The sequence below is a fragment of the Poecilia formosa genome, unplaced genomic scaffold, assembly GCF_000485575.1.
Source record: "Poecilia formosa unplaced genomic scaffold, Poecilia_formosa-5.1.2 Scaffold39, whole genome shotgun sequence".
Lineage (NCBI taxonomy): Eukaryota > Metazoa > Chordata > Actinopteri > Cyprinodontiformes > Poeciliidae > Poecilia > Poecilia formosa.
In genome coordinates, this window is record NW_006799978.1 from 2,121,479 (window position 1) to 2,141,143 (window position 19,665).

Here is a 19,665-nt window from a genome sequence, read left to right on the forward strand (position 1 = left end):
TTAAGGTTTTATGATGCAAGCAAACATTATTATTATTTTCAGATTACATATTTTCAGTATTAATTTCCAAGAACATGAATGATCCAGTTTGTGGAAGTTGACCTTTGGACCAGTTCAGTCCAGCATCTAGTGAGACGGTGGGAATTATGAATTCATTATAACCATTTTTCTTTTGAAATTTTTCATTATTTACGATAATCCTTTTAGAAAGAGTATGTTAAAAACATTGCAATTCATCAGTTATGCTGACAGTTTAATCCAATAATTATTTGAAGAAAGCCAAAATGAGAGGTAAGCGGAATGGGCTTTGAGTGAGACATGGCCTGATCTCATCAGCGTGCGACTGGCATTGTGAAGGTGTGATCTAATCAAATCTTAAGTTGAAGAAACAGCTCCACTTTTAGGGCATCAATCAGTAACTGCCCTTCAAACCAAGAAAAACTGCTTTATTTGGGGAACACTGCTGGGCATGGGATTACTAATCTGCTTTATACAAGCTTATAAACGGAGGGAAAATAATTGATTACACTCAGGATATTCTGTAATCTACCACTAAATAAAGCACCTCATGGTGCTTAACAACAATCTCATTGTACCACTTGAAATTGGAACGCTAGTAGTTATACATCAGCTAAGATCCCCTTAAAGAATTTCACTGCTTGAGACGTAATGACACCAAAGGAATGATATTTCAATTGAAAGTCACCCTGCCACTTAGATTCTCAGATTCTCTGCCTTCTTTGTGAGTGTGAACCTTGTTTTCCCCTCCGTCTTCCCTTCAGCTCCCCGCCATGCTCAGTGATAAATAATAGAACTCAAGCACCGCCTGAGGCAGAGAAGATGCTGAGAACACAGCCACTTCCCAAAACCCAAGGTTTCAAATCAAAGGATTACTTGTGCTCAGCGACGCAACAGGCAAAATAGTGACCATGCAGCATAAATGCCTCCACCCATGGGTGAATGATTGCCTGAGAGATGAGAAACAGACTATGTAGCAATGAGGGTAGGTGTTCCTGTGGCACTTATGCAGTCGTGACTGATTGCTTTGTGTTGCTGAAGTCAGTGTGTAATTATATTTTACTTGCATAAGAAACAGCAAGGTAATTCTTATGCATGACAATAATTCACATGCTCAGAGAAGGAGTTCATGTTGGTATATGTGTGTGTGTGTGTGTGTGTGTGTGTGTGTGTGTGTGTGTGTGTGTGTGTCTGCGCGCACACCTGTGCTACAACTGCTGGGAAATGATTATTATATCTAAAGCTTTCATGTTAAATATAAAAGCTAGTAACTTATCAAATAAATAAGTACTGGAACTGATATTTACAGCAGATTGAGAATAAAAAAAAAATATTGTCCTGCACAAAATCTTAAATTCTACAGAACTGATGAAATCATTAACTGCAACTTTCCATCTCTTTTATGAGATCTATAGGAGCTGTGACAGACTGTCTATTTCTTAGTTTTTTGGCATTTTTTATTCAATTTTTTGAAACACTACATCATCTTAATTCATCCTTCATATTTTCAGATTCATCTACTTGTCCTTCACCCCATGCGTCATCTCCTCTCCCTCTCCAGATGCCGCTGCATCATGGACTATGAAACTACTTTCAATTTTGGACACAATCATAGGTAAAAAGAAATTATCTTTTATGCATGAAAATTATAAATATTAAAAGTAGGTGTGTTACTAACATGAAACTAAATATCAAAGGTGACTTACAAGTCCCAGCAGTGCCTTAGGGACTTAAGATGTTAGCGATGAACAATGAGCTGTTAATAAGCCTAAGACAAGACTGTTTGATGAAAAAAAGTTAAAAAAATAATTCACCGAAATCCCAAATCATCATAAGAAATGTTTACTTAGTCAATCAGTGTGATTTGGCAGGGTTTGGTTTGTTTTGAATTAATAAACAAAGAGCTTCACAAAAATCCTCCCTGGGATAAAATGTAATTACTGATGGTATTTTCCCTGAAATCAACAGGGAGGCATGCAAGGCATTTCTGTTTCTGAGGAAAATGTCACCATGGCTCTAACTTTCTCTCTTTTCATTTTAGAAAGTTTATTTCAACTGCAATTTTTTATTTATATTTTGATCCAATGTATTTAAAAAATGTTGCAGTTGCACAGTGAATTGGCAAATTAACTCTACAACTAATGTTGCAATAGTTACAAACACAAAGTAACACATCATGTATAAAGTGCTCATATTTGTTTTGCTTTGCTTGTTTCAATCAATATGCTGGGTTGAAACATGCCAAATCAGGTATATTTATGTTCACTATGGGACAGTTTTGTAGTTATTTATCTTCACTTTAAGCTTGCTGCTTTTATTTCCTTCCTCGTTTCCTGCTGGCCAGGGGCTGTTCAGTATAATCCTGTTTGCTTATCTTAAACGTGAAATTTCTGTGAAAAACTGCCCTCACTGAATAAAACAAGAACAATGCTGGAAAGAGCTGATTTTCTTTGCTCACAGCTTCATGTTCTCATGGCTTTTTGGAGATGAGATATGATCTGCATTACAGGAACCTTGTTTATGTCTTGCTAACACGCCCTTCAACAAGGGAACACCTTAGCTTTTCATTCTGATCAAAGGCTGATTTTATGCTCTCACTGAGTGCTTGGTCTCTTTAACTGTGGTGTCATTATTCATGTCCAATTAAATGTGCTATTATTAAATCAGACTAAGTCTGTGATGCACTATGAGAGGGTAATAGTTAAAATAATGATTTAAGCTGAAGTCTAAGTTCTCCTTGTGACACCAGCAGCTTTCAGATGATCCTAACGAGCCAAACACTTTGATTTATACTAATACTGTCATGTTCTGCCGAGTCCCCAGTGAAAAATAAAGCCTGGTGCCAGTGATGGAGATGAGGAATGTGTTTTCATCCAGTCATTACCAGGGGAGAATAAAGCTAAATTAAAATGGAAATACTGCCATCTAGAGGCTAAACTTCTTCACAACAGCCTACATTTATTAATTTCTTTTCTTGCAGCCATTTTGTGCTGAATGAAATAAAGCCAAAAAAAACAAAACTTGGCTTTTTGTCTGCTGTTGGTAAATCTGCTGTCTTACCACAGCTTTTGTTTTATGTCACTAAAACCTTTGCAGAAAAATAATTTTTGTGTTGCATGTTTTGTTTTGGTAAAGTGATTTCTAATCCTCACATCATTACCAAATCATTTATCATATGAGCATCTTTCAAGTTTAAAAAAATAAAACATTCACAGAAAAAAAAGTTATGTATGAAAGTTTGTTTTATTGTTTTGTAATATAGTATACAATAAAATGATAGTTTTCTATGGACTCTGAAACATTTCTTTTAATATCAATAAATACATTACAAATAGAAAATTGGAGCAATAACGTTAAGTGCATCATCCTAAAAGAAGTTTGGAATTTAGCAGCTTGAGCCAGAAAGTTGTCTCAGTCTGGTGCTTCTGCTTCTGTTGCTGTGGTTCCGTTTACCTGGTAACTGAATTCAAAATGTCCATGGAGAGGTGTGAAGTGTCAGAGTTCAGGGCCGTGCTCCTGCAGCGACTCTGAAACCAATCATGAGCAGAGTGTGAGGACAGTCCAATAACTTCCTGAGTCTTCACAGTCGCCCCCAGGACCCACGACATCAACACATGGTCAACCTCTGCTCCTTGAAATATTTAGAGGATGTTGGTTTCATGTTCCTGAGAAGGTGCAGTCTCTCCTGAAAATGTTTCACAATCCCAGTGGTGTTCTTTGATTAGGTCAGATCATCAGAGATCTCTTATAGGTGGAATTTATTGCAGTCCACACATGAATCATCTCCTCCATTCTGGCTCTGATTGGTTGTTTCTGATCAAGTGGTGTATTTCTGCAGATGGCAGAAGGACAACAGAGAGGAGGCAGAGGAGCTCAATATATTCCCAACTATTGTTTATTGTTTCAAACAATAAACAATTAAAATATATATCAAACAATTTGTTTGATATATATTTTAATAGTTACCTAATGCAGCTTTGTGTGTTGCATAGCACAGTTAGACTGTTGCCTTGAAGCAAGAAGGTCCATGGTTCAAATCCCAGCTTGGGGTCTGGATGGAGTTGGAATGTTCTCCATGAGAATGTGTGGATTTTTCTGGATACTCCAGCTTCCTCCCACAGACCAAAAACACAAATGTTAGGCCAACTGGTTCTAAGATTCCCAGAGGTATGAGGGTGTGCATTGTTGTCTGTGTTGTCCTGCCTCTTTCCCAATGAATACTGGACACAGGCACCAGCCCCTGGGACATGATTATTAATACATGTTGAGCCTTTTATAATAAACATAAAAGATTACCTGTAAGACTTGGTCTGAGATAAAAAATAAGTTGAACATTTCATCCTACAGGAAGGTGTTGGCAGCTGCTACCTTCTATGTATGTCTTTATATAATCAGGTTTATGGTAAATGAGCCAGATTTATACAGAAGGTAGAGTATCTGACTTTTCCATTCTTTCTTAAATTCTATGGGTTTCATTTTGTGTTCAATTACCTGATAAAGATATTTATTTAGATACACTATATTCACAGATCTTTGTTGGTCATAAGTAGCCCATTTCCTAAACAACATACATAAACCATAAATGATTCTGCTGCATAATGTAAGTTAGAAAATATTGAGATTTAATAGGTAAATAAAATGCTTTAAAAATAGCATTATTAGCAGTCATCACATCCTGCCAAGCTGCTGGAGACAGACAGTCAAATGTGACCCTGGTGATGAAATCCCAGTTGCATAGCAACACATCTCCATCTGCAGTAAAGCTTCCTTCCTCCACAGAAGCAACTGGATTTTTTTCTTCTTCATTTATTTTTTTTTTTTTTTGCTTCCCATGCAGTTTAATGTAATTAAAAAATGCTCACAGTTAAAATGATTAAAGCATGGACGCATGATTTTCACAGTTTTTTGTGGTGAACCAACAAAGCATGCAATCAGTAGTCTGGTCCTCATGATAATCAAAGCAGCTTAATTGGCTGTCAATTGTTCTATAAAAAGAAAGTCATATTTGACTTTAGTGTTTATCCAGCATGCAACAGTGATTTTAAAACACTGATTATTTACTGAATGTTTTTTTTATTTTATTTATATTACTACTGAACCTACAAAACAAATCAAATGAGAATAGCATATATGTTTGCTCTGGGAACATCTTGAGAAACATTAGCTGCAACTCTAAGGTTTTATTTAACAATTAGAAAACTCATTAGAACAATTAGGAAGAGACTATTAGCAGAATGAGAAGAGTTTTTTCTTCTGGTCTTGAGATAATTAGACAAATCTGTTAAGAGACTTAAAAGTTTAATTAAATTTGAGGACTGAAGTTGCTGTGTCAGCCTATCATACAAGCACATTCAGTCAAAGTGCTCACACCTGAGCTTACATCTATGGTCCTTTATGACTCACAGTTTGTGCCTCAGAAACGGAAAACCTAAGCTTTTCTGCTAATTGCCTGCAATTTGATCAAAGTTAATTAACTTAGTTAATTAGGCATGTGATCAATATACATTTAAGTGGTGTATTGCAGAGGAAAAAATATTTATTTTAGAATCTGACCTCAAAACAATCATGAGCTTTTTTTATCCGTATGGTCCTGTCATGTATTCTTCAAATGTACCTCAAATTTAGTATGTGCTGCTACTTTTCTCAGAAGATGTGCATTATTTAAAGTGAATGTGACAAGGCACATTTGTGTTTAAGGGTGCTTAAAATATAGTGTTTAAAAAGAATATCGCTCATTATATTCTCCCTGAGTCTCTCCTTGTGCCTTTTTCTAGAGAGGCACTTGATTTTGCTGTTAAGGCTTTCATTTTATTGTTTTCAAGTTGTCATTTTTTTTGGAAAGTAATGTATTTCGTTTGTGCTGCTCTGAAGGTTCAAAGACTCAGCCTGCATCTGAACCAGCTGTGACTCTAATTAGGTGAGATCACATGGTCGCTGCCCTTTATTCTTTGCTATGTGACACCTTGTGGGAGAACAGAACCCTGCAGGAATATGCTGCTTTTAGGTTCGTACATTAGAGCTGAATGGAGAGAGCAGCTGCTTTTAACAAGCAAAATGCCTGTGCCATGGCTGAACACTTGACTGGAGAACATGAATTAAAAAAAAAAAAATAAATCTTCAAATGAAGGAGTTGTGGTGGCAAAACTGCATAAGAAAAACATCTATCTATCTATCTATCTATCTATCTATCTATCTATCTATCTATCTATCTATCTATCTATCTATCTATCTATCTATCTATCTGTCTGTCTGTCTGTCTGTCTGTCTATCTGTCTGTCTGTCTGTCTGTCTGTCTGTCCGCCCATACTGTCGGCAAATTCAGACCTAACAATGGTACAATATCGCCCTCAAGTGAAATTTAAAGGGAATTGCTTATATTTACCATGAATTATGCATTTGTAATGTAATATTAAGATGAGGAAATTGGATTTTAATCGGCTTCTTTGCTCACTGTAACATTCTTTTTTATTATGCATAAATGGATCAAATACAAATGAATAAAAATTATAAATATATACCTTAATAAATTAAATCATTATCTGAGAACCACATTTTCAGTTTACTCGGGTTAACTTTATCTGACGTTTAAATGTTTCGACCATGTGAAACATTTACATGTGACAAATAAGTAAAAATAAACGTAATCTGTTAGAGAAATACTGAGTATGATAAAACCATGAATAAACGATATCGAGTGAAAATGTCCTCATTATTTTTAGCCGTTTGTCATTATTTCAATTTTTCTAGATGTGTAATTATAAAATAGGTATTTTTATCATAAAATATGTATTTTTACGGAGGAAAATGTGATTATCAACCATTTGTGTGCCGGAAAAAATCGGTTACTGTACCTTTAATATTTCCATCCGGAGTACTATGAACCACACTACGCATGCGCGCCTGTGAATCGTATGGCGGGCGACTAAACGTCAACAGACGCTGAGGAGCTGCTTATCTGAACTTTTAGTGGGTATGTGAACTTTGGCTGGTTTTGAATTGGTCCGACTGGTTCCGTGTTGTGTTCAGCAGGATGGTGGAAGGTCCAGGCTGCACGTTAAACGGAGAGAAGATCCGCTCGAAGGTCCGAACGGGTCAGAAAGTGAAGGAAGTGAAGGGCACTTTGACTGCGTCAGCTGTAAGTTGACGGCCTGTGTTTCTACCTATAACCTCATTTATCTGGCTGAATTGAAAATGCATGGCGCATAGAAGCTATATTTACTTCTCGTAGTGACTTGGAAGTTTGTCTCCCATGACTGACTCGGGTTTGAGAAAACAAAGCAGATGCACAAAATAGAAACTGACGCGCTAATCCAGTAGTACTTTCCATGTTATAAAGAAGTAAAACAAATGATGACGGTAAGTTTTATTAAGAAATAAGCAAACTCCTAAACCACAGCTGAAAATAAAACTAAATGTTTTCCTTTTCTCTAAAGTACACCACATTCATTTTTATATAACTAAGAATAACTTCAGCACAACAATTCATTTTGTTTTCTAACAATTCAATATAAAATGCTTTATTGTGTGAGCTGCTTTTGTTCATTCTTTTTTTTTCAGGGCTTGACAATGAAAGGTTATGAAAAATGCAGTTGGTCACTCAGTAGCAGTGTTGAACGTTAATCAAGCTGCTGTATCTTTTTTAGAAAAACAACACAGAGACGAATGTTTTCCACAGTTTCTCTGGATGCCAGTACACCGGTGTGGAAACTCTTGGGAAGGAGCTCTTCATGTACTTCGGCTTAAGAGCCTTGAGGTAAAGTAAACTCAACACGTCTCTGCAGTGGGAACATATTTATACCCTGGAACTTTTTCACATTAAACACAGTGCAATACAACTACAACTTTCAGGGTATTTTATTAGAGGTTTTTGTGACAATTGTGACTTGGAAAGATAATTCATGTTGCTTAAATATACCAAAGTGTATTCGTCTGTTAGAAAACTTAGTCAAAGTCTGGAGCTCCAAATTTATGTTCATATATTCTGGTGTTCATAAGACTTGTTGCTTCCTGCATCTGATCATATGTTGAAATCGCTCTCTGGATAGGCAGCACTTTTTTTTTTCTTAGTTATGTTAAAATATTCCCTCTAATGGGTCATAAATAACATAATGTTTGACAGCACTATTTTAATTGATGGATTTATTGATTGAATGTATTCTTCATTAAGACCTTCAGATGCCTGTCTATGGAAGCGAGCTGCTTTGACCTGGCAGACAAACACTCGTACTGTTTTTACCTCAGTTAAGCCTCGTTCCACTCAAACATCAACAGTTTTCACTTCAACCAGTGGCTGGGTCATTCTCCGTCTACATGGAAGGAAAGAAAAAAAAAAGGATAAAGTGATTCAAAGTGAAAACAGCGACCCATTTTTCTTTTCTGCGTTGTTTGTCCCTCTGACTGAGGGACAAAAATCTAGATTGCACGTAGAGGTATGAGTTAGATTTCAACTGCGCCTGTAATTTGGCAAACAACTTGGGGAATTATTCCCACCATGTGGCTGTTGTGCGAATTTACCACTTGGCGATGATTAGTATATTTTAATAGAATATTTGTGAAATGTACAAATGATAAGAAGTGGACATTAAATGAAATATGCTAAGAATCAAAGGAATGTGTTAGTTTACAATTGTCTCGCTTTAGAATTTTAGTTAATTATAGAGAACAATTACTGTTTTGATTTTTGTTTTGTTTTTTCAGAATTCATTTTTTTGGAAAATTTTCTTTCAAATATGTTGAAACAGATGAGCAGTTGTTTTATAAATAACTTGGAAGACAAATTATTGAAGATGAAGAAATAAAGGTAAATTTAGGTTGTTGTTTTTTTTAAATTCAGTTTTCTTTTTCTTTTGACATTTCAATATAAATGAGTAAAGATGCTGTCTTCAAACGATGGACCTTCCTTTCACACCGTTGATGCCCTCTGTATGAGTTGAACATGAACAGATGTTTGCAGGTCATGCCACACCATTATGATTACATGAAGGTTGTGACCTTTCAAAGTGGATGTGCTTTTTACTTGTCATCTGTTCTGCTGGGTTTTGGATCACTGCCTGATCCTCCACTTAGTACCAGATTGTAGAATTTGGTACTGACTCTTTTTATTTGGTCCAATTTTTTAATGTGTTCCCTTTGTGGCTTTTTTTTTTTTTTCAAACAAAAAACAGATTATTCCTACTTTAGGTTTTCTAATATGGTGGCAATGCCTGTTTTTATGGGAGTTTGGGACCACAGCCGCCTACGAATAGCTAACATTCATCAGCACTCTAGATCTCCACTTAACACACTTATTTTAATAGTTCAAACTCCAAATTTACCGTAGAAGGGGGTGTAATGTATTGTCCAGGCACATAGTACAAATTTATAGCACAATAAAGCTCCAAAAATAAAACTTTGCATAATACCCCCTCTTTAAAATGTATTAATGCACAAAGTGGAAACCAGCATGACCACAGAAGCTTATTTCTGTTCTTGGGTTTACAACCAATCAGCACCAAGGAAAAAACATGCAACTCCTGATGGCTGCTTTGCAAACGCTAGCTAATAGTGTGTCATGTAGCATTGTCAAGGTATTCCAGCTTCCTAAGCTGGATTATCTGTCAAATATTTTAGATATGCTCTATAAAAATTCTCCTAATAGCAGGATTTTCTCACAATAATTTCCAAAAGAAAATGTGTGAATACTGAACCGTGACTAGCCGGGGGTCCACTGTAAAAGGTTTTTGTTCCATCTCCCGTCCACAAACCTGCAAGGATAAGCGTGTCCAGACGATTGTGTGGGATAGTTTTAGCAGTAGTAGCAGAATAAAGCAGTTTTTGTTCCATTACCTTTGAGCATTTCCTCCCTTTTTCCAGGTTTTTATGTCTGGTTGTTGCTATGATTTTAGCAGAATACCCACTCACAGCAGCAGCAGCAAAAGTGCTGAATTTCCTCCATTTGAACCTTTTTTTCCTCATTGTGGAACGATGGCACCCTAGCTCTTTAGAAAAGCTTTTGTAGCTTTTTCTAACATCAAGCATGTGGAGAATAAGGTGCTTTCGGGTCCACTGAAAGTTGCTGTAATTGAGGCTTTGCTCTCGTCAACCAATCTTCCCTTTTCAGGAACAGTTTTTTTTATATATATATATTTTTAGGGAGCAATTCGTTCAATTTGATGTCCTTTACTGGAAGACCTCACTCCTAAGTGGCATCTGGGAAAAGTCAGAAACTCCCAGGTTTTCAGGCTTCGCCATCTGGACCTTACTCAGTGTTCAAAAACAATTTATAAAAGTTTTTTTTTTCCCTCATCTTCCGTCTTTTTACAAATTAATAAGTAATTTGTGCAGAAATACCAATGATTCCAAAGCTTTCACAGGTTTCTTTTCCCCTTCTGTAACTCGGCTTGCCTTTTCATTAAATGGTTTTATACAGTAGCCTTGTATAAGTTCTTTAAAGGCTAAACTTGTAAATTACATCTTTTGTGGAGGTAAAATGCGAAATGTTTGCTGTGGTAGTAGAACTTATTTTTGAAGGAAACATTTTCTCTGTAGGAAGTTAGAAGGTCTCTAATTCAAATATACATCATCCTCTCAGTGTTTGTTTGGCAGCAATAATATTAAGAACATGTTCAGTCGTAGTGTTGTTTTGGTAATTGCTGATTTTTACTTTTATTCATGTTTTTGTTTATTTGTGAAAAATCTTCTTGGCCAGATATTCAGATTGATAATGAATCAGCTTAAAAACACCAGATATTCAGATTGATAATGAATCAGCTTAAAAACAGGACTCCACCAGTATGAAGAAATCTGTAAAACTACAGAAATTTTATTTTATTTTTTATCCGCCCATCCATCTGTCCATCCATAATCATCAATCCCTCTATAAACATCGTCAATCTATAATTCATTCATCCGTTTGCCTCATTGACCACACTGATGTATATTTTTATTGACTGAGATACCAAATCTTACAGAGTGGTTTGTGTCATGGTAAAAAAAAGAAAGTATTTGATGGTGTCGCTATCGTTATCACAAATAAGTAAAAATCCTTATTTTTCATATTCAGCCCCAACTCCGTCTTCAGCCCCTAGAACCATATTTCTTTATTTTGTCAAACTCTAATTAAAATCAGATATTCAACACCTAAAACCATTTTCCATTTTTCTCTCCCTCAACATCTAGAATCCACTTCGGCATGAATGGATCGATCCGTATAAATCCGGCCCAGAGGAAGGTTGCAGCGGGCTCTGCAGCAGCGCTGGAAATACGCCTTAGCGACGACACCGTGGCCTTCTATGACAGCGCCGTGGAAATAAGGTAATGGGGACAACAGTGGAGGCAAGATAGATTGAGGTGACAGGAGTTCACCTTGGGGTATGCGTCTGATTTAGTGAGGATGTCCTACATTACGCTGCTTCTGAACACAGTGGCTATTGTTGCATGAAAAATGCTCCCTTCTTTGCTCGGCATTTGTCCCGATCATAGACTTTCATGTGTTATGCTCAGAAACAAGACAGACAATCATTTGTACTGTCTGAGAATTTCACCTATGCTCTTCTGGCTAATAATAAACAACCTCAAACAATTTAGAAATGTATAACCTCTCTAGAGCTCCGGTTGACCTGGAGTGAAAACAGCAGCCATGTATTTTCTAAATCCTCCTGGTGCTGGGGAACTGTATTTCCTGCAGGTTGACGGAGGATTGCGAGCAGAAGGTCAGGGCCATGGAGAGTCTGGATGTGTGCTCCTCCAGGTTCAGCTGCTCCTGCTCCGAGGAGGCGGTGAGGAGCCAGGGTAGCAGGATGCTCTGCGACGTTCTCCTAGACCAAGCCGTCATGCCGGGAGTCGGCAACATCATTAAAAACGAAGCCCTGTTTGACTCGGGCCTCCACCCAGCCGTGAAGGTATAGAAGAGATGATGGATTGTGTTCAGCAGAGGAATAAAAAATGAGGGTAAAAATGCAAGACAACACTCACAGGGAAGAATAGCAGAAGCTCATGTATTTCTGAGCGCCGCATGGAAATGAGGAAGGTGAAAAGGGGATAAGACAAACAAGCGCATTGCGGCACATATATCCCATCTTTTGGTGCACTTTGAATGCATATGACTGCCTACAGACCCAAGAGGATTCTCCCTCCGGTTAGCTGCATAGAGTTATTAAATAAACATTAATAAAGTTGTTATTTTGATGAGGATCACTTTGAGAACTTCATTGACCTATCTGTTACTGATGAGATGCTTTGTGGTGTGAAAACTTCTAATACTCAACGATTACTTGAGGATTTGCTGTACAAGGCTGTCTGGCCTCCTCAGAGTGTATCGGCACGCTGGACCAAAACATTAATCTCGGACTTTTAGCCCCGTCTTCTCCTGGGGCTGCCTAATGTTTATAAGCTTCCCCTCCATTATCAAGCCTCCAAGTCCCTAAAAGAGCAAAAAAATATATTTTTCTCTCTTATGCAAAGTTGCTGCAATCCCCATGAATATACAACACGCAGTTTTCATCTTTTGAATCATTGACCTCTGCCTTTCTCCATATCTATCTTTTTTTTCTTTGTGGTTTATGTGTTTGTGTAGCCTTGCTGATTCTGAATGTCTCTTTGTTGTTCCATGGAAACTTTAATTTCTAGGTTCAACAGTTGACAGACGTGCAAATCCGCCATTTAGTGAAGATGACTCGTGATTTTACTCTTTTGTTTTACAAGGTTGGTCATTTCATAAGTAATATCGGTTATTAAGAGCTACTTGTAATTTTCTTTTACCTTCGACTATCTTGTTTTTTTTCTTCATCTTTCTCAGTGTCGCAAATCTGGCTCTCCTCTCTACAAACATTACAAAGTCTACAAGCGTCCCCACTGTGGCCAGTGCTCCCATGTCATTACAGTCTGTCGTCTCGGAGACAACGGCAGGATGACGTACTTCTGTGAGCGCTGTCAGAAGGGAGATCCCACCGGGTTGGATGTCAGGTACCGTCCTTGTAGGCTTTTGGCACTTTGACGGAGAAATTATTGTTTTGCATTCCTGTAAAAGCTGCTTGTTTGAAGGTTTGGGGTGTTGGTTGTTACTCCGTTGTAATACCTCACTTTTTCTGTGCAGTGACACAGCAGGGTTATCTTTTGGTTTCTCTGTGGCTTCAAAACAAACGTATAAATAGAGAGCCTGGCGGTAAAGATCTCGACCTTTTTTTTTTCCTTTATAATAATATAAAATCTTAGTTCTTAATAAAAGAAACCAAAATGTAAAAGCTGGACTGTAAGAAAAACTAACAGTTGAAAAGTCACATGTACCTTTTCCTCTGTATTGATCAATGAATCAATCAATGTCTTCTAGTGATCGATAAGTATAATCAAATGCAACAGAAAGAATCAATCATGCAAACGCAACTAAAATTCATTTTTAAAACGCTACAGTAAGTAAATAAAATACTAATAATTAGATAACTACATGAAAATGTAATTTAAAGAAAATCTAAAAAAAGTACAATTGCAAATGTAAATGAGGAAACACCAGGGACTGATATGAGCAAACCACTTAAAGATAAAAAAAGAAAATACTTGGAAATAAAACTATGCTTCAGTTATGATGAAATCCAAAGTAGTGGTAAAACCTAAATTAAAACGATGAATATTACTGATTACACTAAGAAAAGGAAAATATGCAACAGAAGTTGATGAAGATATGTTCAAATTAGATTAGCAGAATTTGATAAATAAAATAAAACCAAATTTCTGAAATTCAAGTGAAAGCCAGGCTAAAACATTTTTTTCTGTTTTTTATAAAAAGCATCACCACTCTGAGCTGCCCTCAGGTTTGTTCCAGAGCTGATGGCCAGAGTTAATAAGGTGTGTTTTATTATTTCAGGTCCAAATAAAATCCTTCAGGGCTCTGCTGGACTGGTAGAATAAAAGCAAATTGAACAATAAATAAACTTAATTAAGAAAAACAATAACTATGTACGGGTAGCCACTGCAGAGATTTTACAATCAGTACAATACAATTTTTTTACAATCAGTGTAATGTGAGCTCTCATTGTGGCACTCGATAGCTGTTAAAAAAAAACAGCTATCGTGATAGCACAAAAAAAAGGGAAATGCAGAAAATCTGATTGTATCCCTGAAATATTTTGTGACATCTTATTTTGATGCCAGAAACGTAGATTTCCCATTTGGAAACTGGTCCAATGAACCCTAAAAGCCTGAAATCATCTTGTTGTCGTCTTTATCAGAAATATGAAACACCCACACAGCAGGAAGCGTCAGCTGAGCCAGATCTGAGTTCCAAACCCTAACTTTGCAGAAGTAGCGCCACGCTTTAGATGTTAGGCTCACATTCACAGAGGCCATCTTTGCAGGCAGATGGGCTTGGCAGGGAGTGGGAAGTGTTATGGGGTGAGAATTAATGCGCATATAAGGCTGTGTTTGCCAGACAGGGCACAGGCTCAACACCTCCTGGGCTGTGTTTGAGCAAAGCTTTGAGGGGTTAGGATGCAAAGCCCTTACAATGCATTACACAGCTGATAAAGCAATCTGTGAGAAGTTTTCCAAAGCCGCTGCTTCTTTCCTCCTCCATGACGGTTGGCAGTGAAGATTTGCCTTTTTGTCAAACATACCCCAGCTTCATGTCAGAGTGAGAACATTTATGCACAAAGCTTCTTTTTTTAAAACACATTGTGTTCATTCATATCTGCATCCAATGTTTGAACTGCAACATTAATTACTGCATCCTTCTTTAGCTTACTTGGATTTTTATATTATGAAAATCTTTTTCTGTGACTCAGAGCTCATAAGAAAAACAACCCTGACATAAAATGAAGCAATACTAGCAAAATGGATGCATGAAGAAGTCATTATGATCATTATCATTACCACCCACTCATTACTGAAATGAGCTTCTCCTTCTGATTTCCCATTATTTCTTTTAAAAGCTGCTGTTTTAGTTGTGTTGAATCTTTCATATCCATCAGTTCAATGAAATCTTTTCTTTTGAAAACAAAAGAACATCATTATAAAATACAATAAAAAGTAAAAGTTGTATTTTATACTGAAATCACATTCAGACTTGGGGTGATTTAATTTTTTTCTACCTTTAACCTATTTTCATGGGGTAAATATTAACCTGATATACAAAATATTGTATATCTGATTTTTTTTTTTTTTTTTTTTTTTTTTATAGATTTAGGGAAAAAAAATCTGGCTAGCCTGTGTACTTTGATTTGCTTATTTAGTTTGAACAAACGTATTACAGGTTCCTTTGCCTTTTGATGCAAAGGAAGAAAATTTTGTAGTTCTTTTATGCTCTGTTTACATTATAGCAACTAGATATAGCAAAGAACATAAAGCACATTTTTCTGTTAGTCATTAGAGGTGTAAAATGTCTGTTTTAGCTGCAGAGACTTACCAGAATCACCTCGGCTGCTCTGTGTTGCTCTCCCAGTGCGCTCCCAGTTAGAAACAGCCTCATCGGTTGGGCGTTTCACGACAGAACCAGCGATGATGTGGCTAAGAAGGAGGAAGAGGACTGGGCTTGTCAACTCTGCACGCTCATCAACCAGCCAGAAGCCAGAGCCTGTGATGCCTGCCTCACTCCAAAACCTGAGGGTGAGTGAACATTTTCTGTCTTTTTACTGTCACATTATCTAATGGGGTGACAGAATAGCTTTGTTAACAAGCGATAAAATAAGAGCAAGTTTTCTTTTGCTGTGTAGCAGAATAACAACATGCAATTTGACGTGAATGCTTCAATGCTTTGAGAGGCAGTGGCAACCGGAGTCAACTGGGCGGACTCCTCTGTGATGAGAGCGGCCGTATGTTGCTCCACAAATAATGACCACGTCTGTCAGCTGGTCATTTTCCTCCGGCTGTCTTCAGACGCTCACGGATGCACTGAACTTTTGCTCTGAAAGACGCGTCCTCGCTCTGTCGCCGCGGCAGCAGCCAAACTACAGCTGAATGGCTTCGACTCTTTGAGACCATGCTGCTCGATTTGGAATACATCAATTCTTCTTTGTTTTTTTTTAAGATCACAGCAGATTGAAGAGCTGAATAGCATCAGTTCACAGCTGCTTTATGTGGGGCTGTAGTTTCATTTTTACAGCTTTGAATTTAAGGGATTTTTTATTCAATCAGTGCCACAACAAATCCTCTTTAGTCCCATCTCATGAAGTGAATTTCTCACTTCTAAAGGAGGGGTGAACAAAAGAAACTGCACTTGTAATCATCAGGATTTTTACAGTGTTGCTCTGAGCTGTTTTAAAATAACCATGAGAAGCCAGACTTTAAAACAGCTTGTGTTTATGTAAAACCCCTGCATTTTCCACTAGACATGAGTGAGAATAATACATGAGACTGGTTGCATATTTTTTGGAATCCTCTAAAATCTTTGAAGATAATAAACATATTTTGCTCCACACAAACCTGACTGAGCTCTGGGAACAGGAAGGTTACTGGTATGAAGGTACTCCAAGGTGTTGAACAGATTTTAAAACTGCTAAAAAATGTCCCATCTCATTACATGAACAATGTTTATTACAGTAACATTGTGACCCCCAGGTTTTCCCGGCCACCCGCGAGTAACTCAAATCTGCAAATACTTGAGACTTCCTTTAAAAACACTAATAAATGCATATTTAGTAGTTCAAACATAAATATTGGTCAATGTGAATTAGAACTCAATATAAAGCATCTCAACACTAGTACAGAAGTTAACATCAAAGGTCTTCTTTATCTCTGCCCTTTGGGGTTCAGCCGGTCAATAATAAAGAAAAATGAACAGAGCACCTGGATTAGCTGCTTTTTCAGCCGGTACTGTGTCAAAGAGCTTCAAGGCATTTCAGTTTTCCAAACTGCACTTTCTTTCAAATATTTTAAATTGCTTTATGGAAAAAAAAAAAAAAAACTGTAAATAGGCGGATTATCTTCAAATAATTTGTAGTTATGTTCCACAGAAAAATCTGCTAATAAAAAAATACAGATTACTGGGAGTCCACTGTGTAGTTGACAAGCTCCAAGTATTAAATCAATTAAATCATTTCTGTTAGATTTTTACATTTTAATTTTTAAAAAAGGTGACAAATTATTATTTGTATATTATTTTTTATTTATTTAGTTTGCCGTTTTATTTACTTTTAAAATAATATCCAAGCATTGTGAATCAGAAAGTGGCAGTAACATCCACTCTGATTCTTTTTTTAGCAAAGTTGTGTGTAAATATGTTGCTGCAGCTTCACTTTGCTGAACAAAGTATGCCATTGAAAGATCATCAAGATAATTTTTCTCCTGATTTTTTATTTCATGAATGCAGTTATTAACTTCAGTCCTCACCATACAGAGTAGATATTCCAGCCAGTCTTAGAAGAGTGCTGCCTTTTTCCCCATCCCAAACAAGCACAGTGGATTTTTTGGGAGTATTTTTTTTATCTTGGCTTAACAGCATAAAACTAGCAGTAATATTGATTCTGATTAAATGATTTTTTTTGTGCAAAGTCTTTAAAATCCTACTTTGTGTGCATCAACACATACAGGCTTATGCATACAAATAAAAATTCTGTTTTGAAGGTTTTTGAGGAGCAGAGTCGATAAATATTCTGTTTGTTCTTTTTGACTCAGAGTTCATTGTTTGTTTACTGAGAGCAGGTAAATTTTCACATATTTGGCTCAATTTCTGCATCTCTATAGATTATGGTACTTTTATTAGGAAGCAGAGCATGGCAGCCATGCTGCTTGCTGTTAAATTTTATGGTAACCACTTTAAGCTAACAACAAGCTGGATTTTACTGAGAGCAGCCAGTGAATCAGAATGAGCTGCAGCTGCTGAACATAAATTGAGTTTCTCACTCTGGCTCCATCTCCACAGTTCACAAAGACGACATTAGCACTGAAGCATCGCCCTTCACTGCTGATTTAATTAAATACCCCTGCAACGCCTTCAGGAAGCCGCGAGAGGAGCTCAAAGTCAACTGGAGGTCTGCGTTCGGGACTTCCACCCTCGTTTTCTCCGACATGACTGAGAAGCCAAAGCCTGTAAAGTCCCCGCTCTCCCCAGCCGGCAGTCATTTGAATTCCTTGGCGGCAGAACGAGGTTTGTATAAAAACAGCTTCTGCCAAGGGACAACAAGCGCCAATTATGCCTCTGGTGGCTGGCAGAAGCAAAGTGCAGAGCTCTCCAAGGGGGAATCACTGGCCTCCTACAGTCACCCTTCCAAGAAAATGAGAATTGATCACAGTCCCCCTCCCAGTAACAAAGCTCAAAATGGAACCCCCAACTCAGGGTGAGTGAACCTTTTTCTTCACCAAATAATGAACAACTTTATAATAAGATAAGTTTTTTTTTTCTTTTTGTTTGCAAGTTCAGGCAGATGTGCTAGGGAAAAGATTCTTTGCAACGTTGTTAAAAAAATGTTCAAAAACGTGTCGCCATGGCACTGCAGCGGCCATATACAATAATTGCCAACAAACATCGTTACATGTGGCTGAAAAGATGGCCCTCGCTTGCAAATAAGTGTTGATGTGACAGGCACTTCCTGTGTTTTATCTGCAACATATTTCACAATAATAAGACTGTTTCTTCTCCTGTTGGTGTGTGCAGAACACAGGCGGCAAACACTGCAGCTTCCATTGCTCCCACTCCCCCTTGTTGCTCATCCCATCGCCGTCCCACCGTCCTCAGAGTGGTCCACAAGGAGGGCGAGAATAAAGGACGACAGTTTTATTCCTGCTCCCTGCCAAGAGAGAACAAGTGCAACTTCTTTCAGGTGACACTGAAAACTAACTTCTTTTTGTTGGGTTTTCTTTCAACTTGTTTAAAACTAAAGAAACAACTTTTTTTCCCCTCCGCTGTTGCAGTGGGCTGATTTGCACTTTCCTTTTTGTCACCATGGGAAACGCTGTTTAATGAGGACGGTTCTGAAGCTGGGTCCAAACAATGGCAGGAATTTCTACACCTGCAGCTTTCAAAAGGGTAAACAATGCGACTTTTTCCAGTGGGCCGAGAACAGACCAGGACTTTCCATCCTCCCTGGCTGCTAACTCATCAAAGCCTCACAGGTGCATCTCAATACATTATAAACATCATAGAAAATCTCTATTTCAGTCACTGAAATCAAAATGTGAAACTAAGATATTGCATGCTTATAAGGTATACATTTCTGGTCATTTACAGTTTTTGAAAATGTCAAAAAGACTGAAATGCAAAACTTACTTTGTTGTATATGAAAGACTTTGAAACCAGTTCAGTCTTTCAGATGTAATGATGTCTCTGGTTCTCAACACAGTTCAGTTCTTGCTCATGTCATGGATTCGTCTGTGTGACTTCAGCCACAGTCAATGTTTTCTGAAAGTCTTTAAGGACCTGCAATCTCTCCCTATTGATGTCACACCTTCTGCTACCACACTTTTTCCTTCCTCTAAACTTTCAGTTTCATTAGTATGATTGAATCCTGTAGACCTGACAGTCAGCTTCTTTAGGAGCAACATTTTGTTGGTTGCCCTCCTTGTGCAGATTGTTGGTGACTTCTCTGTAAGTAATTCTTAACAAAAAATATTAAATTACTTTTACAGGTTTGATGCAATATTGAAATGTATAAACATATAAAAAACAGAGTGAAACATTCTGAATAAATCTATAATAAATAGTTTCTTTGTGGTGTGAATTTGAAATTAATTAAATATTTGATG

At 37.3% G+C, this 19,665-nt stretch overlaps 1 protein-coding gene across 2 annotated transcripts; it reads left to right on the top strand.

Moving 5' to 3' along the window:
- The first annotated feature begins 6,903 nt into the window (after positions 1-6,903).
- neil3 (nei-like DNA glycosylase 3) lies at positions 6,904-19,622 on the top strand. Of its 2 annotated transcripts, none has more exons than XM_016670951.1 (10): positions 6,904-7,153; positions 7,662-7,771; positions 11,176-11,310; positions 11,684-11,897; positions 12,625-12,699; positions 12,794-12,960; positions 15,428-15,591; positions 17,846-18,260; positions 18,569-18,743; positions 18,835-19,622. In XM_016670951.1, exons 1-10 carry the CDS (start codon positions 7,049-7,051, stop codon positions 19,015-19,017), a joined length of 1,743 nt encoding a protein of 580 aa, XP_016526437.1. In that variant the 5' UTR covers positions 6,904-7,048; the 3' UTR covers positions 19,018-19,622. The 2 variants fall into 2 exon arrangements, with proteins under 2 accessions (XP_016526437.1, XP_007551110.1); XM_007551048.2 differs by having other exon boundaries at positions 18,578-18,743.
- The last annotated feature ends 43 nt before the right edge of the window (positions 19,623-19,665 follow it).